At 48.9% G+C, this 23898-nt stretch overlaps 8 protein-coding genes and 1 long non-coding RNA gene across 11 annotated transcripts in view; 3 read left to right on the top strand and 6 right to left on the bottom strand.

Moving 5' to 3' along the window:
• Positions 1–3732, bottom strand: part of LOC120898283 (heparan-sulfate 6-O-sulfotransferase 1) — a 50035-nt gene extending 46303 nt beyond the window's left edge. The window contains exon 1 of the mRNA XM_040303916.1: positions 1882–3732. Coding sequence (XP_040159850.1) covers positions 1882–2088 — 207 coding nt within the window. The 5' untranslated portion in view covers positions 2089–3732. The remainder of the gene's footprint in view (positions 1–1881) is intronic.
• A 674-nt stretch (positions 3733–4406) lies between these two features.
• LOC120898281 (probable cytochrome P450 313a4) lies at positions 4407–6012 on the top strand. Its single transcript, XM_040303898.1, has 3 exons — positions 4407–4977; positions 5042–5111; positions 5174–6012. Exons 1-3 carry the CDS (start codon positions 4437–4439, stop codon positions 5994–5996), a joined length of 1434 nt encoding a protein of 477 aa, XP_040159832.1. The 5' UTR covers positions 4407–4436; the 3' UTR covers positions 5997–6012.
• Positions 6002–7314, bottom strand: LOC120898287 (protein HGH1 homolog). The gene is made up of 4 exons (XM_040303930.1): positions 7198–7314; positions 6975–7138; positions 6188–6912; positions 6002–6125 (listed from the first exon to the last, which is right to left on the bottom strand). The coding sequence occupies exons 1-4, from the start codon at positions 7280–7282 to the stop codon at positions 6026–6028; spliced, it is 1074 nt and encodes a 357-aa protein (XP_040159864.1). The 5' UTR covers positions 7283–7314; the 3' UTR covers positions 6002–6025.
• Positions 7315–7676: 362 nt separating this feature from the next.
• Positions 7677–10024, bottom strand: LOC120898290 (transmembrane protein 68-like). Its single transcript, XM_040303935.1, has 6 exons — positions 9701–10024; positions 9010–9582; positions 8811–8943; positions 8654–8751; positions 8218–8582; positions 7677–8146 (listed from the first exon to the last, which is right to left on the bottom strand). Exons 2-6 carry the CDS (start codon positions 9062–9064, stop codon positions 7811–7813), a joined length of 987 nt encoding a protein of 328 aa, XP_040159869.1. The 5' UTR covers positions 9065–9582; positions 9701–10024; the 3' UTR covers positions 7677–7810.
• A 113-nt stretch (positions 10025–10137) lies between these two features.
• On the bottom strand, positions 10138–12608 carry LOC120898288 (transmembrane protein 68-like). 2 transcript variants are annotated; one of them, XM_040303932.1, is made up of 6 exons: positions 11854–12608; positions 11609–11773; positions 11403–11541; positions 11216–11319; positions 10791–11152; positions 10138–10704 (listed from the first exon to the last, which is right to left on the bottom strand). In XM_040303932.1, the coding sequence occupies exons 2-6, from the start codon at positions 11679–11681 to the stop codon at positions 10393–10395; spliced, it is 990 nt and encodes a 329-aa protein (XP_040159866.1). In that variant the 5' UTR covers positions 11682–11773; positions 11854–12608; the 3' UTR covers positions 10138–10392. The 2 variants fall into 2 exon arrangements, with proteins under 2 accessions (XP_040159866.1, XP_040159865.1); XM_040303931.1 differs by having other exon boundaries at positions 10791–11319.
• A 280-nt stretch (positions 12609–12888) lies between these two features.
• Positions 12889–15363, bottom strand: LOC120898285 (26S proteasome non-ATPase regulatory subunit 11). The gene is made up of 4 exons (XM_040303918.1): positions 15228–15363; positions 14259–14954; positions 13911–14180; positions 12889–13826 (listed from the first exon to the last, which is right to left on the bottom strand). The coding sequence occupies exons 2-4, from the start codon at positions 14793–14795 to the stop codon at positions 13383–13385; spliced, it is 1251 nt and encodes a 416-aa protein (XP_040159852.1). The 5' UTR covers positions 14796–14954; positions 15228–15363; the 3' UTR covers positions 12889–13382.
• Positions 15364–15584: 221 nt separating this feature from the next.
• LOC120898284 (circumsporozoite protein-like) lies at positions 15585–21275 on the top strand. Its single transcript, XM_040303917.1, has 7 exons — positions 15585–15719; positions 15810–15986; positions 16213–16572; positions 16656–16795; positions 18185–18862; positions 20476–20666; positions 20732–21275. Exons 3-7 carry the CDS (start codon positions 16348–16350, stop codon positions 20866–20868), a joined length of 1371 nt encoding a protein of 456 aa, XP_040159851.1. The 5' UTR covers positions 15585–15719; positions 15810–15986; positions 16213–16347; the 3' UTR covers positions 20869–21275.
• Positions 21276–21470: 195 nt separating this feature from the next.
• LOC120898286 (nicotinamidase) overlaps positions 21471–23898 on the top strand; it is a 59447-nt gene continuing 57019 nt past the window's right edge. For both annotated transcript variants that reach the window (XM_040303925.1, XM_040303924.1), the window contains exon 1: positions 21471–21744. In XM_040303925.1, coding sequence (XP_040159859.1) covers positions 21718–21744 — 27 coding nt within the window. In that variant the 5' untranslated portion in view covers positions 21471–21717. The remainder of the gene's footprint in view (positions 21745–23898) is intronic.
• The window catches only part of LOC120898293, a 124747-nt gene continuing 123959 nt past the window's right edge, over positions 23111–23898 (bottom strand). The window contains exon 5 of the long non-coding RNA XR_005738641.1: positions 23111–23778. This is a non-coding gene — a long non-coding RNA (uncharacterized LOC120898293). The remainder of the gene's footprint in view (positions 23779–23898) is intronic.

The raw sequence follows: 23898 nt of genomic DNA, 5'->3' as shown, positions 1-23898 counted from the left end.
AAAGCGGGACATGAATGATGAAATCAACGCTACACCACCGAAACCACACGGCATGCCGGCTCCGGGCCACATGAACTGTGTCCAATAGCATACATACACACACAACATATGTTATGCTTCCCTTTGGAATGATGATGGCACCGGTTTTCTGTTCCGCTTGTCGTTCGGTGAGCGCTTCTGGTTAGCTGATCGTTTTATGAGACATTCCGACATTCGGCAGTCCCTGCGCCCGTTGTCCCCTTCTCCGATCCCTCTAAATGTCCAACGAAATTGGAACTGTCGGGCTCAACAAATGAGATCACATTCAAGGTCCTGGATGATGGTGTAGGATGTCTTCTTGTACAGGCGAAACTACGGTAGCTGATTGCTGATGGCAGCCTGCTGATGCTCGTGATTGAATGCTAAAATGAAAGAAATAAATCGTCCAATAGCTCTTCTGGACAGGCCTGGGCGCATAACTCACGCACAGCAGCAGCAGCAGCCGCCTGCTGAAGTGGCCACTTGGTACACGCGGGTTGATGAAGAGCACCGGAATCAATCAACCCCACGAAAAGGACGAAGGACGCCTTGGTATGTGGCAAGGTCGACTGACGTCGCCTGACTTGCCCTACATCAACGCGCGCGCTCTGAAGCAAGTACGCATTCTCGAACGTCCCAACCGTTCTAGCTTTGGACGGGGACTAGCAGCAGGACCCCACTAGAGTGCGCTCTAGTGGCACCGTTTACAACATTTTCCTCCGGACACAAAACAGTGCCGGCAAGGGGGTTGGCTTTTGCTATGTTTTGCGTCTCTCAAACCCGACCCTGAACGCACCACAACCACACACACAGCCGCTTCCCATGCAGCTTTGCTGGGGTTTTCGAGTGGTGCTGGTACAAAAAGCCGCCGGAACAAACCCTCCCCACTCCCAAAAAGCCGTCCGGTGGTAGACCACTTGAGCAGAACACAATTGGATACGCGCTGCTCGGTCTGCTAACGTCAGGGACCGGGGTTACTTCCTTCTTAACCGCTGTGGTACGCTCGTTCTCTCGCGGCGTAGAGCAAGCCGTTCCGAACATGCTCAAATGCTTCCAATGAGAAGAATCCGGGAATATAATTTCCCGAACTAGAGGCCAAAAAAAGGACTCTCCTTATTGGAAAAGAAACAACAGCGCAAAATTGGGAAGAAAACTACGTATTATTAGAACCCGGTAAGTAAAAAATCAGCGGCAAATAGCGCGTAAGCACAAGAAGGATGTGCCGGCGGGAAGCGGCTGTAGCAGCGGTGGTTGTGGTGTATGATTTTAATCAAGACATTCATTCCCTTGCTTTCCGTGAAAATGTGTGCGCCGTCTCAAATTGGAGCGGCCGGTGGAAAACCGCAGCCGAAAAACTTATCAACGACTGCGTTTCATTTTCCCAGCGTCCATCCGGACCAGCGGTGTGGGGAGCTATCCATTCGCTACCCACCATTGATGAACGCACCCACCACCTCGTTGAAGGGAATTGCTGTCGGGATGATTGCTGCTGCTTATTCGGTTCAAAAAATTAAGGAAACCTGACAAGATCGCAACCCCCGACATAGAGAGGACCAATTTGGTCTCCATGGAGAGCATCATCACGCTGCTTGATTACGCCGCCTACTTTAAAATAGCTTGCAGCTTGTTTCGTTCTTCGCCACCAGAAAACCTTCCGCTACTGACCCTTCTAGGGTGGAGGAGTTCATCAACGTCGCAATGGTCTAACATTCGTCTAAATTCGTTCAAAGTCTCCCTTTCGACTGGAAGGATCACTTACAAATCCAATTCCAAAAAGTGCCTTAAAATTAAAGAGAGAGAAAAAAAAACACTAAATTATCCCCCAAATAAGGCCCCCCCCCTCTCTCCCTGTGGCTTGCTTACCTGATCCGGACAGTAGTAGCCAAAGCCGATGATGCCGGCGATGGCGAGAAACAGACAGACGACGATGATCGGGCGCCGGAGCCTCCAGCGGGGCTCCATCTTCTTGATTTCGTACACTCCACTGGACAGCAGCAAAGTCAGATCACTATCTACCTTCACGGAAATGCTCTTTTTCATATCCAACGAAGGGATCATTACCTTCTTCATTTGCACGGCCAGTGTGGTGTGTGGTGGGATAGTGTGTTATGTTGTCGCGCCGTTCTTTAGTGTGTGTGTGTGTGTGTGCTCTTTATTTATCTCGTTCGTGGGGGTGGGTGGGTTGATATGTGAGTCACTTTACGCCGCACGGATTAGTATTATGTCTTCACTTTCCCTCTCGCACGGAAGCTCCCCACAAACCCCATTAACACACACACACGCGAGCGCGGGGAGGGCGGCAAACGTGCTCAACGAGGTGATAATGATATGATTGGAAGCCAACACACAATTGGATACACAGTACACAACAGCACCGCGTACACACCACCCTTTGGACCGGGGGACACAAACCCGACCAGTCGATGAACTCACAACACTATCCGGCGAGCCTCCTCGCCCCACACATACACACAATCGCACCGCTGTTATGTCAGAGCTCCTCCGCACACTCTGCGTTCTTCGCTGCCGTGTTTTTGGTTTGTGTTCTTCACGTCACGGCCTGCTGGGGGGCTGTTTTATGCTTTCTATGCTTCCCCGAAGTGACCTTCAAGCCGCAAACAAACTGCACTAACTACGCTGCACACACATACACATGCACTGACACACACACTTACACGTAGGATACGCTGGAACAACACTGCTGCACCTTTGGAACACACGCGATCGATGTCCACACCACCACCCGCAAACTCCCTCGTTCTTAATAGACCCCACTGCTCCTCCTGCTTCCTACCGTGCGCGTCGTTGTTTACCACAACAGTAACATCGTGTCGATTGCATCGTGGTGCGTCTAGTCTAGTGTGTGAAGAAAAGGGCACCGATTTCTCACCGACCCATCGAAATTCACAACCCCCGAATGGTTTACCCAGCATTTATCATGCTTTCGTTTCCATCCCTCTATCTCTCTCTTTCTAATTGGTTTCTCAATTTTCGATTGTTATTTAATGCCAAATTCGGACTCGCATCCTCGCATCGCCCCGTCCCAAGGGTTGCGTCAAACGTAGTGGTGGTTTGCCCCGCGCGTAGAAACCACCATTTGGCCTTCGCTCAGTTAAGATGTGTGTAATTTGGGGGCTGTTCCAAGAAGGAGATTCTGCTGCCTTCGCTGACGAACCCCCTTCACACACAGCTACTAGGGCTGGTGAAGCTGCTGGCGAACAAAACAACACCAAACACAGACCCGATGCTTTGTTTTGCTTTTGTTTCACACGCACACGCACAAACATACACACAATTACACAGTGTCCGAGAGACGAAAGTGCTATTTCTGGGACTTTCTGCACCGACCACAACAAGCGGAAAACGCACGCACAATAACACTCTATACGCAATGAATAGAACAAACGTGTAAGCGTGATTTCGCTGGGAAAGAAACGCGGACTACGCGGAGCAAGACTAATGCCTGTTTGGGCTGGAGAATACAGCGGACGACGGTCGAGCGCGCAGAACCCCGTCGCACCGTCGTGATCCTTCGAGTTTCGCGGAATTTGTTTGACTGTCACGGAGCGATGTCCACAGCGGAACGAAACTGTTGACAGCTGTGCCCGGCTTCCCGTCGAGCAAAATTTGACAGTTCTAGACGGTGGGCCGCGAGGCGTCAAATAACGGTCAGATAAGTATTGTTGTGTTTCTAGCGTTTTTTTCCGTTGTTCAGGGAGTTCTTCTTTTGCACTAAAATTAAGAAGTTTTTCCATACATCATTTAGATGACTCTATCCACCAAAACACGTGTGTTGCACAGTTTCACATAAAGCGGAATAATCCATATCCTCCTTCTCGAAAACATTAATGCACGGAAAGTTACAACTTCACATGTTGGAGTAAACAACCTTTTAATAATGCTAATTAACATAAATCTACTGAGAAAAGCATAAACATCGTAACTTTATCACATCTTTTCATTGTAATAGTCTTTTTGATATGAAACGATGGCTAATGGCGGGAAAACCATGCACCACGTAGGATTTATACTTCCCCTGTGCCCACAATACAATGCACTTGGCAGACATTTATGCCCTCTCATATTGCTCCAACTAATCTTCTGGGGTTGTTTCATTACAAACAAACAACCAGACGATGATACATTCCGTCGTACCACGTTTCGCGCATTAATGTGACACTTTTCCCTCGCTTACGCACGGGAAAAGCACGTGTCATGCTCACAGCTAACGGCCGACAATTAACAACGGATGATAATTCGTTAAACAAATGGCCAGCAATGATACCGGGTAATCGAGGCGCACCCATTGTACGCAGCGAATTAATTACCTCCCCCTCCACCCGCGTCGAAGAGCAATGCGTCTTGCACTTGTGATGCTGCATAAAAACTGTCCCCGGTCTAGACCGGAAGCATTCAAAATGTTTCACACGTTCGTGCAGTGCGCTCTGTTTTGTGTTACCGTCTACTGTTGCCGCTGGTGGCAAATGCGAGAAAGATGGAAACTGTTGAGCCGTCTACCCGGTCCGCGCTGTTTTCCACTTATCGGCGCAATGTACGTTATCCCTGGCCGCGATACTTCCCGCTATCTGGAGACGATAATCGGACTAACGGGTGCGTACGGATCGCCTTACTGCATCTGGCTCGGGCCCGTTCCGGTCGTGATCGTGAGCTCAGCCGACCACGCCCGAACCATACTAACCTCACCGGCAACGGTGGAGAAGGCTAGCTTCTATCGGTTTACGCCACTGCAAGGCATCTTTTCACTGCCGGCCGATAAGTGGCGCGCCCATCGGAAGCTGATTCAGCCCAGCTTCAATCAGTCGATTTTGCGTGGTTTTATACCGCTGTTTGTGCAAAAGACCGATGCAATGATGCGAGGATTGGGCGAGATGGCGGAAAAGGGTCAGCCGTTTGATGTCTATCGCTTTACGGCTAGATGTACGCTGGATATGATTTTTGGTAAGTAATGACCTGAATAGATGGCAATTGAAAGCTAACGCAACTCTCTACTCCTTCCTGCTAGCCACAACGCTAGGCACTGACATGCACATTCAGGATAAACCTGTTTGCAGCTACCTGGAGGTTCTTGAAGAGTAAGTTACCGTTCATCGAATAGTTCCGTATCTTACCGTCGTTTCCCCTCCATTCCATCTAGACTTTTCGAAATCGTGACCATCCGTGCGGTCAACCTTTTCCTTCATCCACAGTGGCTCTACCGGTGGACCTCAGTGTACCGTAAGGAAACGAAAGCACTGGAAGAGTTTTGCCGACCATCGAAGATGATTTTAGCGCGCAAAGCGACCGAAAACAGCCACCGTTTCAGTTTGATTGAACAACTTCAAAACAGCGCCATGCTCGACAGCGCAGCAATGGAGCAAGAGCTGAACACAATCATATTCGCGGGCAATGAAACGAGCGCTATGACAGTGGCTAACACGATCCTACTCCTTGCGATGCATCCGCACGTGCAGGAGAAGCTGTTCGAAGAAATACGACTGCTGTGTGGTGCGGAAGAGGAGCAATCCATCGGATATGAAACGCTCAACCGGCTCACCTACATGGAACTCGTCCTGAAGGAGTCGCTTCGATTGCTTCCGATAGCGGCCGTCGTTGGACGAAGAACGACGGCCGAAGTGGACCTGGGACAGTATCGCCTACCGGCGGACATCGATATCGTCATCGATATTTTCGACATTCATCGCAATCCCGCCTACTGGGGTTCGGATGCTGATCGATTTCGCCCGGAACGGTTCGAAGGACTGCGGCACGACCCGTTTGCCCTGCTACCGTTCAGTGCTGGGTCGCGGAATTGCGTAGGTTTACGGTACGCTTGGATTTCGATGAAGATAATGCTGCTGAAAGTGTTGCGCAGCTATCGCATCGACACCGACCTGAAGCTGGAGGATTTAACCATGAAAATAGCTCTCACGATGAAGATCTCCAACGGACATATGGTGCGGCTGAAGCGAAGACAATAAACATGTTCGTTTGATAGGGTTTGATTTTTCTATTTTTCCACCACATCGGTCATGCTTTCGATTTTCGCCTTCACATCGTCCGGAATTTCTAGCTGCTTCAGATTGTCCTCGCCAATTTCTTCTTCCGTTCTGGGAAAAAAAAGTATAAAATTAGTGTCCGTTTTATCGTGCAAGCACACCGTACGCCTTACCTTATTAAAATATCCACCACATTCTCTACCGCGTTCAGCACCACCTTGTCACCCTCGGGACTGCACTCGAATTTGTGCAGCTCGCGCAAAATCTCGTACGTACCGTGGTCGCGCAAGTACGACCTACCCTTGCGTGTCGCGCACAGCTGTGCCAACGATTCCACCAACATCTTGCGCACGTCCGGATCATCCTCACGCCTCTTATCCGGCCCAAGGTACTGCAAATCAACCGGCAGCTTCTCGTTCGTCTCGTCGTCTAGCTCCTCCGGTCCGGCGAGCGGCAGCAGTACGAACGGCAGCACGTCCATCTCCTCACTCAGCAACCACTCGTGCACGGAGGAATCGAAGCAAACGTTTTTAAGCAAACCAACGGCACCGCCCCGCCGCACGATGCTGCCCTCGTGATGCACGAACGGTAGCAACCGTCGCAGCAGTCCCGTCTGCTGGTTACAGAACACCTCGCGGCCCGCCTTACTCTGCGACACGTTGCTAAACAGGGGACCGAGGTAGTTAAGGTGGCACTTTTGCTTGTTGTAGCTAACGCGCGTGAAGCACGTGGTAAGCTTTTCGAGGGAAAATTCGATCGCCAGCAAACGCGCCAGCACCCGCTCGACGAGATGCTCGGGGCGGGTGATATTGCACAGCACCATGCACCAGGCGTCGCTTAGTTTGCAGTTCTCATCCAGCACCGCTTCATACGCCAGTGGGACCAATCGTTCGGTGAGCTTTTGTAAAATCAAAAGCACAGATAAAACACAGCTCGCAACGAGTTTGATGTGTCGCTTACCTTATCAACCACCACAGCCGCTCCTGTTTCTTCCGCCGTGATGTTAACGAAGCACAGCACTGCATCTTTCGCAACCGACTCTTCGCCAGTAAGATCGAGCAAGTTGTTCAGCAACGTTTCATTCTGCACCAGCAGCTTTATGCCGTCCACGGAGCCAGTAAGTCCTGAAAGAAAGAGTTCATCAATCCACTATGACGCGTTTTGTTTTGATTTTGCCACCTACCAAGCACGTGTGAGAGCGATACAACCTTCAGATCTAGACGGGCGGTTTTCGCTAGGAAAGGAACTATCTCGTCTAATGCATCCATCGTTTAAGAACACACACTCGAAAAGGCATTAAAATTGAACACCAAACGGGTCGGTAGAGTTGCCCCCTTGAAATGGCGAGTTCTTTTTGTTTTGAACTGGATGATAATGGAGCGCACAACATGCGGTTGTTTTGACGCACGCGTGCATTGTGGTTTGTGGGGCAGTGTGAGGATGGTGGTCATTTGGGTGACATGTTATTTTAAAAAAAAGTTGTAAAATTTTATCAAAATCATAATGTTTATAGGTCTACAATCGTGTGTTGTTAAATTAATTTAAAATGAAAATATTTTAATAAACTAAAACTGTATGATTATCGACCACTGTGCGGTTGTGTGCTATAAAATTTGAATTTCCTACTTTTCTTTAAAATTCCTATTGGAATATTACGGTTACTTTCAAATCAATTAAAACAATTTTATTTGTAGGTTGTTAAACAATAAATAATACACAACACAGCTAATTAGCACACTTTGAAAACAGATTAAAACCATCAACGACTCCACTTACACGGCAATACTCCCGCCTGCTCACAGCTTTGTGTCCTCCTCTTCACGCTGCTCCACGGCGTGCACCGTTTCAAATCGATCGCCAATCGCTTGCAGTATATCGCCCGGTACACGCTGATGCTCCCGTACCAGCTCCGCAATAGCAGCCGCCACGCGCTCCTGCAAAGCGACCGGGCTGAGCGACTCATCGTACGGGATCGGTTTGCCGAGCACGGTGCGCAACTTGACCGGAAAGCCGCCGTAAATGGGCAGGACGGGAACTTTCAGCACGCTGTACAGTCGCACAAACAACCACTTGGCGAACGATACCGTACGGAAGCATTCGCGTATGTTCACCGTAAACATGGGGATGATGGGCTGGGCAAAGAAAGAATGCTTCATTTGTTTCCATTCCCATCCCCTTCTTCTTCGCTTGTTAAGCAGCTTACCACTTTGGCTTCCAGCGCCACTCGGGCGAATCCTGTCCGATTCTTCCACAGCACCTCGTACACACTGTCGCCGAACTGGGCCTCGTACACGCCGCCCGGTGCAATCGACAGCAGCTCACCGGCACGCAACGTTGCCACGCATGATTGCACCGAGCCGGAGGTAACGTTCATCACGCGCGAAACGAGCCGCCAGCCGGGAATGCGGTCCAGAAACCGATCGCCAACGGTGTGAATCAGCCGGTTGCACTTCAGCATCGTTTCCGCCGTCAGGTAGTACATGTCGATGGGCAGCGCACCGTGGTAATAGATCAGCAGGGCGCCGCCACCCGTTTCCGGCAGGTGCTCCAGTCCGGTTACTTCGTATCCTGGTGGAAGGTGGAAGAGCAAAACAATTAAATTATATTTAAAAAAAAACAGCACCACGTTAGAGTATTACCATGAAACAGTTTACTGTGAAGATTCCACACGTAAGCCATTAGCCATCGAGCCGCTTTCCAGAACTCATCTTCATTGCTTTGCTTCCAAAAACGCAACCTAAAATCGGATAATTAATTGAAATGCAAGAAACAAAAGGGACCATTATCAAAACTTACCGCAGAAAATTGCAAAGATGCAGGTACGGAATGGAGGACAAAATGAGCAACACATACATCCAGGGCAGCAGAAACACCACCAACAAGGGTAGCGATAAATTATGCATCCAACCGAACCAGTTCGGAACTGCAGCTGCCAAAAAAAAGAAACAGAAACTTATGGGTTAAAGTGTCTTTCATTTTTCGCGGCCTCACTTACCAATCAACGTGCTACCAAGTCCACTCGATGCGTGCGAGATGCTTTCGTTGTCCATCTTCGTTTGATCAAAGCTCAACACGAACGACCTAGCCCAACAGCATGGAGAAGCAAGTGTACCACCACCAACTGCAGCAATCACACACTGCACTGCACTTGCACTATGTGCAGCAGTGAAGGTTATATAAAATCTGCATCTGGCAATGGGACCGTACAGCAAAATTACCGCCGTTGAAAGCGCAGGTTATCTAACGGACTTCTTCGCCTGCCGCCGGGTGCTCTCTTATCAAGAGGATTTCGCGCTTCCAGCACGGGTTGATGCTCTACTTAAGCTATCTCGCCGCTTTGTCTACTTGGATGGATGGATTTTGTAGGCTTGCCTGTTTTGTTGCTATTGTTGCTATTGCATCGCCTGCTGCTTCTGCCACTGCGCTCTGGCCAATGCGTCAAAGATATGCAGCCGGGGAAGGAAAATCGATACCAATTTACCAGACACAGACACACACCATACGGGTGGGTTTAGTTGTGCTGTTGCAATGCACCTGTTGAATTTGCGGGCAAATCGGATGGCTTTGGCTGTGAATGAAAATAGCAAAAGGGTTTGTTGAATTTCATTGTGATATTTAAATGATTTTTTTTTTTTGGTTTAGAATAAACGGTTGGAACGGTTTCAAAAGTGAATGGCAAAAGCTACCTTCTTCACGCTTGTGAATTGTTTCGAAGAAAACATCTGCCAACACATCTGCCTCTCTCTCCCAGCAGCGTTGTTTCTGCGCGCGTACGATGAGAAATGATGGAAAGAGGGGGTTAAGCGCCCAAACAACCGTTAATCTAATTTGCAACCCTGGCCTACTGCGGTGATGCTCTGCGCCCGACCACCACGCTTAGAGAAGCGGCATTTTGGGAGGGAGTGCTGCGCGCGCGCGTAATTCGTTGGTGAATTACGTTTGCTACCGAGCGATTCAATTGGTACGCGGCCAAGTGGTAGTGCCAGTGCCAGTGGCCAGGAGTAGCAGAGCAGCAGAGTTTGTTTGTTGGCGTGTTTTGGCGACCCGCTACTACTACGTTTCGGAGGTAACGTTAAGCAAATGGCGACAAAGGGGCGATAGTAAGCGCCTGGAAGTGGTTAAATCTCATCAGTAATGTACACATCTATTAAGTACAGATATATTAAATACATCTTGTAGTTAGTTGATCGTTTGTTTACGTGGGTTTTTGTTGAACAGCTTATATAGGACTTAGATTTAGCACCTACCCGGGGTGGGGGGGACCACATACCTCACTGAACCAAAAGGAACGGAAAGGGGAAGAGGAAAGGGAGGGAAACCGCACACATTAAACGTTTGCCATGCAAAACGGACCCACCATCACCACCACCGACCGCGTTCAGCCGACCTTTGGCTTTGGGGAGATGAAACGGTCCAGCAGCGCATGGAAGATGCTGCCCGGTATTCGCTGATGCTTGTTGATCAGCTCCTCGATCGCGTACGCGACCTTTTCCTGCAGATCCTCGGGCGACAGCGCCGGGTCGTACGGTATCGGGGTGCCGAGATGCGTGCGGAACTTTACCGGAAAGCCACCGTAGATCGGGCGCACCGGAAACCGGACCGCATTGTACAGCCGGATGAACAGACGCTTCGCTAGCCCGACGGAGCGGAAACCTTCGCGCAGATTCTCCGTAAACATGGGAATGATGGGCTGTACGGGGAGGGAGAGGAAAAGCAGACCACTTCGTTAATAAGCTGCGTCCTGTTGTGCGACACGAGCAGCGCGCGAACGCTTACCGCTTTCGATTCGATGGCAACCTTAGCGAACCCGACCCGTTGCCGCCAGAGCAGCTCGTAGTTGCTGTCGCCGAACTGGGCCTCGTACACACCGCCCGGCGCAATCGACAGCATGTTGCCGTCGCGCAGTACGCTCGCGCACGACTGTACCGTGCCCGGGCTGATCTTCATGACGCGGGCCAGCAGCTTCCAGCCGGGCACTTTGTTCAGAAACCGATCGCCGACGGTGTAAATCAGACGCTGCCGCTTCAGGTAAATGCGTGCGGTAAAGTAGTACATATCGATCGGTATTGCACCGTGATAGTAGATGATAAGGGCTGGGCCCGTTTCGGGCAGGTTTTCCATTCCGCATACTTCGTATCCTGCGGGAAAGAGGGGGGTGTCGATTGAATTGGTAAGCGGAATTCTAAAGCAAAGGCTCTTACCATGAAATATCCAACCATGGGCATCCCACACAACGGCGACTAGGGTGCGGGCCACGTCCCAAAAGTCAAAGTCACCCTCATTGTAGACCTGCAATATAAAGCGACTGTGTTGCGGCATTGGGGGGAGGGGGAAATGCATTAGTGATTCCGCTGCTGATTCGAGTTGTGCTGGGGGTTTCCGGCTTACCTGTGCAGCTTGTAAATGTAGAGAAATGATATGGTACAGTAAATCAACAGCACAAATGCGCAAGGCAGTAGGAATGTAACCAGCACCGGCGTTAGCAACCGCGACAGCCATATCGAGTAGTCCAAGTCAATGTATTGTCCTGAGGAGGAGATCGAACGTTACTTCGATGCTGGAAGTTTGCTATGTGGAGCATATTGGTCGCTTACCGAGGTACGCGAAAAAGGTAGAATTGCCTACAGTCTCATTGCTCAGGGTTAGTACATCGTCCGCCGAGCTCATCTTGCGATGTGTTCCGGTTTCTCGCTTGCCTTCACCGATTCAGACAATGGAACTTTACGCGGGGTTTCTTGGTGTCGAGTCGTCGTCGTGGACTGCAAAAAAGGGTACCATATTAGTCAACAATGGATTTAAAAGGGCAATGCTAATTAACCTAACGCTGGCATACACTTACCCTCCTTTGGTATGGAAGAAAAGCACAGCTAGGCGATGGTGGTGGCGTCGTTGGCGCTGCTATGGGGTAGAACACTTTCACGTTGATCCAGGGCGGCGTTGTGCTGGCAGCGTGTCACGGAATATTGCACCGAGCGTCGTCGTCTTCGTCTGTGGCGGAAGTGCATTGGAGCAAGGGAAGCTGTCCACAAGAGGATGTGCGCCAAACTTGCTTTGCTTCTGGACTCTCGGGGATTTCTCGTCGTCCGCCGGTGCGTCTTTCTTTCTCTTATCGACGGTCACAAGGGATGGCGGTGGCTATGACGACACGATACGACGACCCACTATCATGCATAGTGCGTGTGTGTGTATCTCGTTTCGGATGCAAAGCACTTTGTTCTGCGTTCTCGATTTCTTTATGCAGCGTCTCCGGGGAGGGTGAAACACAAAACAGGGCCTCTGTGTTTGTTGACACAATGCTTTAAACACTCTCTTTCCGCACCAGGGCAACCTTGTGGTGTGCGCGTTTTCTCCTACCTTCGAATCAATCGCGTCAATATTGTGAGTGACACATCGAACCACAAGAGCGAAGGAAAAGCAAAAAAACAGCGATCAACCCCTCTTTGCGCACCCTTATGCGCTCTACAGCCCTTCCCTCAATTGCTGGGAGAGTGGGGGGCTGTTGCTGCTGTGTGTTTTGTTTACGCCAGCCCGTTTGACAGCTGATCATGTTACCGGTGTGTGCGTGTGCGTACGAATTGCATGCATGTGTGCGTTTTACAACACAACGTTCAGCAACGTCAAATTTGAACCGCAAATTTCGCCTTTCGCTCTGGCGGCAGTTTTCTCACGCTTTTACAAATGTTTTTCAAACGTTTTTCTGCACTTTGAATGAAATAATTTATTCGCAGCATCCTTCCGCAGCAGTGTGTTTTGTGGTACGATGGTGGAGTTGTATGTAAGTCTTTTGAGTAGGTTTCATGAACATTGTTTTCTACCGCAACAACACAAGAGGGATGACAAAGTAAAGACTGGATTTCCCTACCAGACGGCGGCGTTGGTTTCGTTATTTTACTTTAATCAGTTAAATTTGCCGTCTTACAGATTGGTTCCCTCTCTTTCTCGCTCTTTCCCTACACACGACTTTGTTCTCTTGTAATGGAAGATTCAATTGAAAGGAAAAAGAGAAATAAAAACATAATGTTTGCCAACCAATCTCTATTTCCAAAATTAAACTCTTGGGCCAATTCTACGGTTTGAGAAATTGAGATAAACATTACACGTTCATCATCAGTCGGATTGGCTTCGTGTGGAACGGATAGTCTGAACCAGAATGTTTGGTGTTTGGATCGTTTAGCAAAAAACAGAAGATTTTGGTTTCTTTGAATTGAACAAAAAAAAAAAAGACAATACTACATGAAGAGCAGAGGGAGCTTAAGATGGTAGACAAATTAATTAATTTGCATTATGCGCTAACCGTTTTGCGGGTCTCGTGAGGGACAACCGCGTACACTCACTCACACACACCTCCTTCTTCTTTCCCCACTCGTTTTACGTCAGCTTCTTTGCCTTCTGGTAGAGCGTGTCGACCACCTTGCCCATGTGCTGTATCGTTTCCAGTGCAGTCTCGTACGTTTTGTCGACCGGCGTTTCCTCGAACACGATCAGCACACCGATGCCCTGGTCCAGGATGCCGCTAAACTTCTTGTCCAGGATCATCTGTGACAGCTTCTTCTCGACCTGGGCGATGGGCAGGGCAATCTGTTCCGCGATGAAGCTCACCTCGCACTGCGAGTACGGTTCGATGATGCGGCACAGGTTCTGCTCGAGCATCGTGTCGTACAGTGTGCCCAGGTGCGCCTTCACAATCACATCATCCTCCAGCTCTTTCTTGTACTGCTTCAGCGCGTCCTGAAAGTCGGCCAGGGAGCGTTTGTGCGATGCTTCCGCGACCGCCTTCATGGCGTCGATATCGCGCCCGGAGTACGTAATGGCCTGCAAATGGTGTGCATGGTGGGTCCAGGTATTAGTTACCGGGGGTGGGAGGGGGAATTGGGAGGACGACTACGCCATACATACCAGCTTGCCACTGACGATCTGGTTCACGTCATCCGACTGGCCGAGCATAATCTTGCACAGCAGCATGTACTTGAGCGCTGTCAGCGCTTTGCTGCTCTGCACCGAATCGAACCCTTCGAACGCTTCGTAGAAGTACGAGAAGGCGGTTTTGAAGTCGCGCTCGTCGGCCGCATGCAGAATGCCCGACTGCAGATCGAGCGTGGCCTGAACCTTCGGTGCGCAGTAGATTGCATTGGCCGTGGTACGCGCGGACGTGAGAGCAGCACGGGCCTAGAAAAGAAAACAACAATAAAGTACATTTTGAGATGAGTAAAACTGGTCTGTGCTCGTTCTTGATTCCTCCCTTACCTTCGGCAAGTTGCTCAGGGCATGATACGTTTTGCTCTCCAGCAGCTGTACCTCGACGAGCAGATTTTTGTCGTCCAGCTTCTTCAGCTCCTTCAGCAGCTGACTGCCAAGGTTCAGCGCTTCCGTGTACATGCCCGTGTCGAAGTAGAGCGCAATGAGCCGCGCCTCGAGCGACTGTCGCAGGAAGGTGCGCTTTTCCTGCTTCGCCCACTCGATGCATTCCTTGCACAGCTGCACCTCGATGCCCGTTTCGGCCTCCAGATCCAGGAACAGGTCCACCAGCGAACGGACCAGCTTGGCCGCTTTCGCTTTGCTCAGGAAGCTCAGGAACGGGCGGGTCACTTTGATCAGATCGGCCAGCTCCTTGGCCTTGCCCTCCTTCTTGTACGTTTCGCCGAGTTCGAGAATTTTCTGTTCCTTTTGTCGGATCTGTTCCTCGTCGTTTTCATCCACCTCCAGGTCGCGGGCAAAGTTAGTCATATCCTGCCGGTTCAGGGAGTGCGATTGGGCACGGTCGATCATCATAGCGCCAGCCATCTCGCGTCGCAACTGCAGTGCTCTTGTACTGTGCCTTTACACTGTTTGCCGTGCTGGTGTTGTTGTTGTGGTTGTTGCTGATGCTTGATTGCCCTCTGGATGCACTGGATGCAAACAGGTCACGTTCTGCCAGTGAAGTGATTCAGCGTTAAATACGTCCTGTGGGCGAAACAGTTTATTTCACAATGTAGACAATCGACCAATATCCAGACAAGCTTTAAACGCTGGGACAAAGACGAGGAAGGAATGCGGAAAGGCCGTGTGTGTGTGGGTCTCGGTTCGAGGACAATGACGTTCAAAATCGTACAAGTCATCGGAACGCTACGCCGAAGCAGATGTCAACAAGCTTGCGTTTTGTCCATTTTGGAGCCCAAAACACACCACCTTTAGCCATTGCTTCACGTTCGGCTTTACGGCAATGGTTTTACTCACCGATTACGGAGGGACAGCAGTTTGTGGATCAGTTATTTCGGGTGAAATTCACGCAACAATTGGACGAGTGCTTCGTAGGTGATTGCTTTTCAATGAAGCGGTTTGACAGTACGAATTCTGTTCAGTCATCGCACGGCATGTCTCGCGGCTAGGTTGGCAGCGCTGCCCTGCTGCTGTCAGTGAAACGTCTGTCTCTTTCGCAGCAACGAAAAAGGTTCTGTTAATTTTAATTTTAAAGATACTAAATTGCCTAACAGACATCGCAAAAACAAGAAAAATATTTTTAAAATATTTACTGCCTAAAACCGCGACAAGATCATAAATTGAAGCAAAACTAAGTGGTGACGTTTGCTCAAACGTCTTCAGCCTGGACCTGACGTCTGATTTCTTCGCTGCTGTCAACGCGCGCGTGCAGGCACAGAATTTCTCGTGGGTAAAATAAAAAGTTATTACAAGTACCATTAAAATCGAGGTAGTTGCACGAACGAACAGGTAATACTTGTTTAAAAGACACCCCTACGACACGAGAAAATAAATTTGTATATAACCCTTCTCCGTGGGGCTTTACTTTCGTCACAATAGCCAAGCAAGCAAGCAAAGCAGCACGGCGTCACAATCTCATTCTGAAAGGTGTGGAGGAAAAGGTGCCGTGAAAAAGCGTGTGCGCATTTGCCGAGTGAAAAAGGAAGCATTTTTCTGCATCTTTCGTGAACATTTCGCGTTATTTCGTGCATTGAAGGATTCCGCAACTGTGAAAAGGTGAGTTTTTGAAGCAGATGCATTGTCCGTCATTTTGTGGGCTTTTGCTAGCGTTCTTGGAAACGCACCGCACTGAATTTCGTCATTCATGGCGGCTGCACATTTCCAAAAATAGAACACCTAGTCCCAGACCAAGAGGACACACTCATCTCATCCGATCGGATCCGCTTACATGCAAGAGACGTTGTATGGTTTAGAAGATTAAATTGTGTTTACTTTTTCACAGAATCTCGCCATATTGTAAACGCTAACCCCAAATACAGAGTCGTTGCTTTGATACCGCGCTGTGACGTCTGTTTGTGCGCGTGTGTGTGTGAGTGTGCCCTTGTGTAGAGCAACAGGAAGAGCGGCAGCAGCAACAATGAATGCCGGACTAAGTAAAATACACTTTGTCAACACGACGGGCGTATCGCTGAACGATCGCTTTACCACCATGACCAAACCGACGGTGGGTTTTGGGGCGGCACCGGCCATCGTAGAAGCACCCCGTCCGCGAGCCAACTCGGTTACCAGAGCGACGGAAAGCAACCGTCGGTTGGTCGATCAATGGGATCAGTTGCATGCTTTGCAAGCCCTGGGAGTAAAGGTAAGGACCTGGTTCACGCACATCGCCGGGATGGTGTTTCCGAAGGTTAATATTTTATATTTTGCTTGTGTCTTTCACTCTAGGCTGTCCCTGTTATTCGTCCCGCTCGCCAGCGGCTGCAGCGCAACAACTCATTTGCTCAACATGTGAAACGTACCATTGATAAACTGACCGGAGGCGTGCGTCGTTTGCCGCGATCAAACAGCTTTACCGACATTGCAACGTAAGTGCTCTGATAGAATAATCGATTCCTTGCGCCGTTGCTCCTTGAATATAGGTTAACATAACTTTTGAACAATCCCATCAAAAGATATGTCATAATTCAAGGAAAATCGTATGCAGTATTACTAATCAGAAGCGATTTACGATTTGCTTCTGAATTACAATACAGTACAGATTGACATGTAATGCAGAAATGGTTTATATTTATTGTATAATTCCCCTTGGATATAGGTTAACATAGCTTTTGTAATATTCCCATCAAAAGGTATGTCATAATTCAAGGGAAATTGTATGCAGTACTACTAATCAGAAGCGATTTACCATTGTTTGCTTTTGAATTACAGTACAGTACAGATTCATATGTGATGCATAATAGGGTTATATTTATTGTAAAATTCCCCTTGGATATAGGTTAACATAACTTTTGAAAAATCCTATCAAAAGGTATGTCATAATTCAAGGGAAATCGTATGCAGTATTACTAATCAGAAGCGATTTACCATTATTTGCTTCTGAATTACAATACAGTACAGATTAACTTAATACGGACGTCACACGAAGCGTAAACTCAAAAAGTTTACGCTTGATTTGTATGGGAGAGCGTAAACTTCCTGTCAAAAGATTTCAGGGTTGTATGGCTGAAATTCAGTTTACGCCAAAGTTTACGCTTCGTGGGACGTCCGTATAAAATGCAGAAATGGTTTATATTTATTGTAAAATTACCCTTGGATATAGGTTAACATAACTTTTGAACAATCCCATCAAAAGATATGTCATAATTCAAGGAAAATCGTATGCAGTATTACTAATCAGAAGCGATTTACGATTTGCTTTTGAATTACAGTACAGTACAGATTCACATGTAGTGTAGAAATGGTTCATATTTATTGTATAATTCCCCTTGGATATAGGTTAACATAGCTTTTGTAACATTCCATCAAAAGGTATGTCATAATTCAAGGGAAATCGTATGCAGTATTACTAATCAGAAGCGATTTATCATTGTTTGCTTCTGAATTACAATACAGTACAGATTCACAGGAAATGTTGAAAGAAACATTATTTGCCGTACCACAGAAGATGTCTTGTATTATTTTTGAATCTATGGTGCAGTGTAAACAGTTATATGGCATTTTCAAATCCTTTAAGTTAGTATTACCCTTGAGTATAGGTTAACATCATCTTTGTTTTTATACCCCAATTTTGATGTCATAGCTCAAGGTACATCGGAAAGAATCGTCGAATAGACTGAAACGGATCTGTCTACGTTTCAGAGACATCGTATTCTGTACATGCTTATTAGATGCGTTGTCTATCCATCATCATCAAACGGTGCATTGAACGTATTATTAATCATACAATTCCGTTTCCGCTTATCTTTCGTCCCCAGAATGACCGCTGACCGCTTAGAACTGTTGCAACGAGTCCGTGGACGTGCGCCAACAATCTCGTCCCGGCTGGGCGCCGTTCGTTCCGTTTCAAGAGGACGCAGTATGTCGCGTGGACGCAGCGCATCACGCACCCGCAGCAACTCGCGAGGACGCCAGCCCTCGTTAACCCGTTCAAACTCGCAGACGAATCTGCGTCGCGCCGGATCGCGTACCAACCTCTCCCGTGCCGGATCGCGTACCAATCTGACCCGTGCCGGAAGCCGCAATGCGCTGAACGTGGTTAACCGTAAACCGATCGCTCCGAATGATGCCCGTCGACGCATCAACCGTAACAATCTGCTTGCCAATCGGCTGGGCACTGTTAATAATGCTGCGACGGCCATTACACGTGGCCGCAGCCGTAGCCGTAGCCGCGTGCGTGGTGGCGCCCCAGCAGTTGCTGCCAATGTGCCGGCGGTGGCCGCCAATGGTCGTGCACGATCGCGTTCCCGCAAGCGTGCCGGATCTCGAGCTCGCGCTGGAAGCGTGAACAGTCGGCTCGGCATGAATCGTACCAACGAACCGGCAGCCACTGCAGGTGGACGGGCCAAAGGAGGTCGTGTGACCAAGCGCAACCGCAATGGTCCACGCGTAAACGCATCGATCGTCGGTACACGCGCCGGACGCCCGCAGAAGAGGTAATACTTGTTACGGGATTAAACGCGGTGAGCCAGACCCCAAGGGCCATCTTGACGTGACATCATCACCTTCTACAAATGCCCAAATGCTATTTAGCTCGTGATGGAAAGAGTCTGCTTCTCCTGTCCCGGGGCAGTTGTCAGCCAAAGGACGGATTGGATTGTTGAAGAACAAAGGCCAAGTCTTCGAACCGCGGCAGAAGATTGGAGGCAATATTTATTCCACTACTAAAACCTTCTCGTAGGTCCAAGCCAGACTGATAGATGGTAGACCCATTCGTCCACCATTCGATGTGTCCTAATGATTCGTGCGGCTTAGAGTGATCTCAACAGGCACGTTGATGCACGCCGACATTGAACGGTACGAGGAACTGATTGCTTGCAATGGAGCTCACCATAGACGAACGATGCGTCCTGCCACTGGTTAACTTGCAGAGCAAGATTTAGTTGATCGGAAGCTGCTGGTACTATCAACGATCTTCTCATTTTTTCCTCAGCGGAAGTAGCAGAGAACGGTGTCAGCATCTTCTCACCCACCTTCTGGCAATAATGACTATTGTCATAATTGCAGCGTTAACGGCTCGAGATTGACCGGTGCACAGCAACGTTGGTAACAGAGTGTAGCACTCCTCGGCAGCGCCTGTTCTATTGCTGATTCAAGCAATCGGCGGCACAGAACAGGCCGGTCACGGTCGAGTACTTACCAGCGTGCATGCAGCACGGCGGCCGCCCCTGTCTAAGACAGTGTTAGCCTTGGGTCTCTAACTCGCCGTTTCGTTCGCGCATTCTCTGTTTTGCGGCAGTGTAAAGGAAGAGCAACGGAACAACAACACCTCAGCCTGGAGCCTTATCTTCGGTTGCTTTCGCTCTAAAAAGTTGAGAATTTCAGCAGCAACCGAGTAGTTGGCAAGAGTGGACATGCTGTTGAAATCATGCCAGTGCTAGCAACCCCCAGGATTCTTCCTCCAACTAACTGCCGAGCGCGAAAAGAAAGGCGCAAACTTGAAGCTTTCATTCGCGTAAGCTTCTGTGCTGCTGTGAAATGGGCGTTGGCACGTAAATTGAACGCAATCATCATCACGACCGCGATGAGGAAGGACATGTTTTTGCTCAACTTTCTACGGGCTAGCAAGATGTGTGCATCGGAGAGGAGCGCGAAGATAAGAACATAAGGGGCTTCTCCGCAAAAGTGTCGTTTGGTGAGGCAGGATCGGTCGGATTGAGGGCTGGATGTGTGCTGGACTGGTGAGATAACCTTAACGAAACTCTTGTGTGGTTTTAAACATATTTCTGATTTGAAGGTATTTGCCCAGGGAATGTATCGTGTGGGCTTATGCCCGCACAAAGTGTGTGTACAGAGTTTCTTCCGTGATGAAGCTTTATTATTCGCAAATGTTTTTTTTCGGGTGCTGCATCGCGTTACTGTCCTGCCACCGGGGTGGTCACCAAGTGAGCGTGTGCTTCTCCACTGGATGTTGGAACTGGAACTCTTCCGTTCGGGCAATTGTATTCCGTCTTCGTAAAGCAGCATGATGGGCGCATGGGTGTCGCAGCCGGAATGGTGAACAGAACACACGGAAACTGAACAAAGTACGCAATCGCTTTCTTTACAGAGAAGCACCCAAACGCAAGGGAGCGGGTGGTAAGGCAGCAAAGGCAGCCGCTGCCAGAAGCAACGGAGCGGGAGCTAACGGTGCCGCAAGAGGAAGAGGAGCAGCAGCAGCAGCAGCAACAGCCGCCGCACCTGGCAGACGCGGACGATCTCGATCGCGGCGTGATAACTCTCGCGTTCGTGGACGCAGTGGTTAGTGTTTAGAAGGCTTCCCGTGAAATAGTGCTCGGTGGTTAACGATATGTTTATCTTTACAGCATCGAAGAATCGCACCGCACACGTAAAGCAGCAGCCCAAGAGCCGCGAAGAGCTGGACAGCGAGCTGGATCAGTACATGGCCAACACAAAGTCGTCGCTGGACAAGGAAATGGACCAGTACATGAACGGCATCTGAAGCAGTTTTCCCTCGAACGGCCATATTTTAACCACCACTACACCCAGCAAGACGTTTTAAGAAGGCAAAGCATCTAATGAACTAACACAGAGAGGACACGAATCCTATCCCCTAATAACCCACACAGGTGTATCACACCTTAGAAAACGCACGTGTGTGTGTGTGTAAGCAGAATAATACATCCGTATGAAATTCAACCCTCAAGACTTTCACAGTCGTTTGCCAGCAGTGTGATGGCATCGTGACTTAGCAGATAAGAAACATGCTAGTTTTATTTAATTATTACCAGTTACAAAGTATGAATAATTGTAACATGTATATAGAATTCTCACCTATAGCTGTTAGCGTTCTTACATGATGAATAAAAGAATGAACTCTGTACCCCATATCAAGGGATGAACGAAGAAGTTAATCATTAATACTTTCAAAACCCTCGCACACGATGACGTAAATGAGATCGAGAAAAAGAAAAGGGGGAGGGGGGGGTGTTGCCAAGGTTCCCGTCGGCCTGCTGCGTTTGATTTCAACATCTTTGCGAACAATACACATCGATAACGGATACGATGGCCGCCTGATGTGTGCGTGACCTGCGCGGAAACCAGCGTTTGTTTGACAGATTTGTCAAAGGGGTTGGGTAGGTCACGGTGTACGGGCGTGCTGTGCACAGTTGACATAAACAAAAACAACAACGCGCAAGCTGCCGGGTAGAGCGTCTGTTTTAGGGTGAAAAATAGGGTGAAAAAGTTGGTTAAAAGTGGCGAAAAGTGGTGAAAAGTGGCGTGAACAGTTTGTGATAGTGTGCTTTACTTGTGTGGAAGATAAGGGTAGATTTTTTTGTCAACCATAAAGATGATTTCGGCCGAAGAAAATCCACAGGTGAGCGGCAAGATGATGGATTCGCAGGAAAGCGACTGTTGTTGGAATGTGTGCACAGATGATTCAGAGTAGAGTAGCCCGCCGGTAGGGAAGAAACGCTGACGAATGTTTAAGAGAAGTTGGCAGTTGTGATTTAGTAAAAAAAATCCCCATAATTTAGAAAGCATTAAGCGATGGAAGGCAAGGTGGTACCGTCTTAAACCAAGACGTTAAGAGTTCCTTCATCTTTCGTACCATCAAATCATACGCAGAACATTTAATTTAATGTGGGAATGTGCAGCTGATAATCTGTGTCGTACAGTAGCGCAACACTAGAGCAGCAACACTTACGCTAATGTTTACGCGATTCGTCATACCTCATCACTTTCAATGCCATAAAGCTGATAAGCTGGCGGCTGGTTGTTTGGGAGAACTGATTACCATAGCAATAGCACGTCCTCTGCCCACCAGCAAGTCCTCCCTCTAAGAAACACCACTACGGACCCCTTCTTTTTGTCTGGCAGAACATCAGTTTAAAGCTAATCTCAGGCCTCAAATGTGTGTAAAAAGCTACCGCCAGCTTCCGAAGAGCACAGGAGCCAGGAGGTGGGTGTTGCTTTACGGCCGATCGTTAACAAACGTCACCGCCACCACCACCACCCAGGGGGAGCGGCCTTAGCAACCCCGGGCGAAGATATGAAATGGGGGTGAATGATGGGGTCCAAAGTTTCACTTACACGGCTCGTCGACCGTATATGGCGGTGATTGATGCGCTGTTACGATTTTATCGTCACGTAAAAGTTTCTAATACCTCTACTTTTTAGGACGGTAATTCCATTACCGATTACTCGTACGTACACGTTCGTACCAAACAGTACCGTATACCGGCGTCGGTCGGCTGGATGATGAAGATGCTGCTGCTGCTGCTGATGATGATGAGGATGATCTTAAGGGCAGCAAGAACAACAAAAAAAAAGTTCTCAAGACGGACTTTATACACAGTGCCGGTTCTCGGAAGGGAAGAAGCATTCATGCCTGCAGCAAAGAAGCGAAGCCCAAGGGGAAAACGCCGAAAGAACGAAAGCCAATGGGCCAAAGTTTTGCAACTTTGCAACTTTTATATGAAGCTCCTGGTGCGCTGCGCTGCGCTGCCCTGCCCGCTCAAGCGCGTGGAAACATAATTAAATCTTCACAAAGTCAATTTATGGACTCATCGATGACCGACCACCACCAGGCTAGGCTAGAAAGAGGCGTTATGGGGCGCCCCCTCGCTCCCACTCTGTTGATGCATTAAACAACGGATGCCCCGCCCCTGCCGTTGGCGGATATGTAAGGAAGGATATAAAACAAAACGACTACTTCCGGCATGTGCCAAGGGGAAGGGGGGAGTACGTTTTTGTATTAAATCTTATATAAACATTTCTCCGCAGTAGTGTGGGGCATCTACCGCTGCATGTTTCAGCTCCCTTTTCCCCCCTCCCATGCTCACTACTTAGTTGCTGGGAACCAAAAAACCAAGACTTCTACTTAAGTCTTTGTTTATTGAATTCCTCACCCACCACGACGATGCGCCACCGTGGGTGGATTTTGTTGTCCTATGGTTTAGGAGAAGCATGTGTGTGTGTGTGTTTTTCTGCTACTGCAACGTGCTCGTATGTGCAGGTTCTTTGTTGTCCCTAACTGCGATGTTGTGGAATTCTGGATGGTTTAGTCCTCCAGTCAGTCGGTTACCGCAACGGGTATTCCCATATATTGCGCAAGAGAGAAAGCGTTGGGTATGGCAAAACCACAGACTTGAGGGTTTTGTAAATCACCCTCACCTCCCACCCCCAGCACAATATACACACACACGCACGCAAGCGATCGTTCGTGAGTGATGGTGCTTATCGTGGGGATCTAAACCGAACCGAGCAACGGCAACGCTTTCTCTCCACACAGTAAATCCAACCCTGATGCACCTTACCCTTCCCTTCTCGTCACTTTGGCTGCGGCGTTCTTCGGTATGCTCTGCTACACTGATTTGTCGCCACCGGAGCTACCTTACAGGACAGGACCCTGAAAATGGAAAAATAAAGCAAATGTCAACCAACTCCTGTGGGCCTCTCATGCGATGATGCGTGTGCAAACGTTGTTGAAAAGATTATGTTTGATCGCTCGGGAAAAAAACGGGTGGGG

Source organism: Anopheles arabiensis, chromosome 2 (assembly GCF_016920715.1).
Source record: "Anopheles arabiensis isolate DONGOLA chromosome 2, AaraD3, whole genome shotgun sequence".
Classification (NCBI taxonomy): Eukaryota; Metazoa; Arthropoda; class Insecta; order Diptera; family Culicidae; genus Anopheles; species Anopheles arabiensis.
The sequence above is the reverse complement of the archived record's forward strand: the minus strand, read 5'-3'. Positions and strand labels throughout refer to the sequence as shown.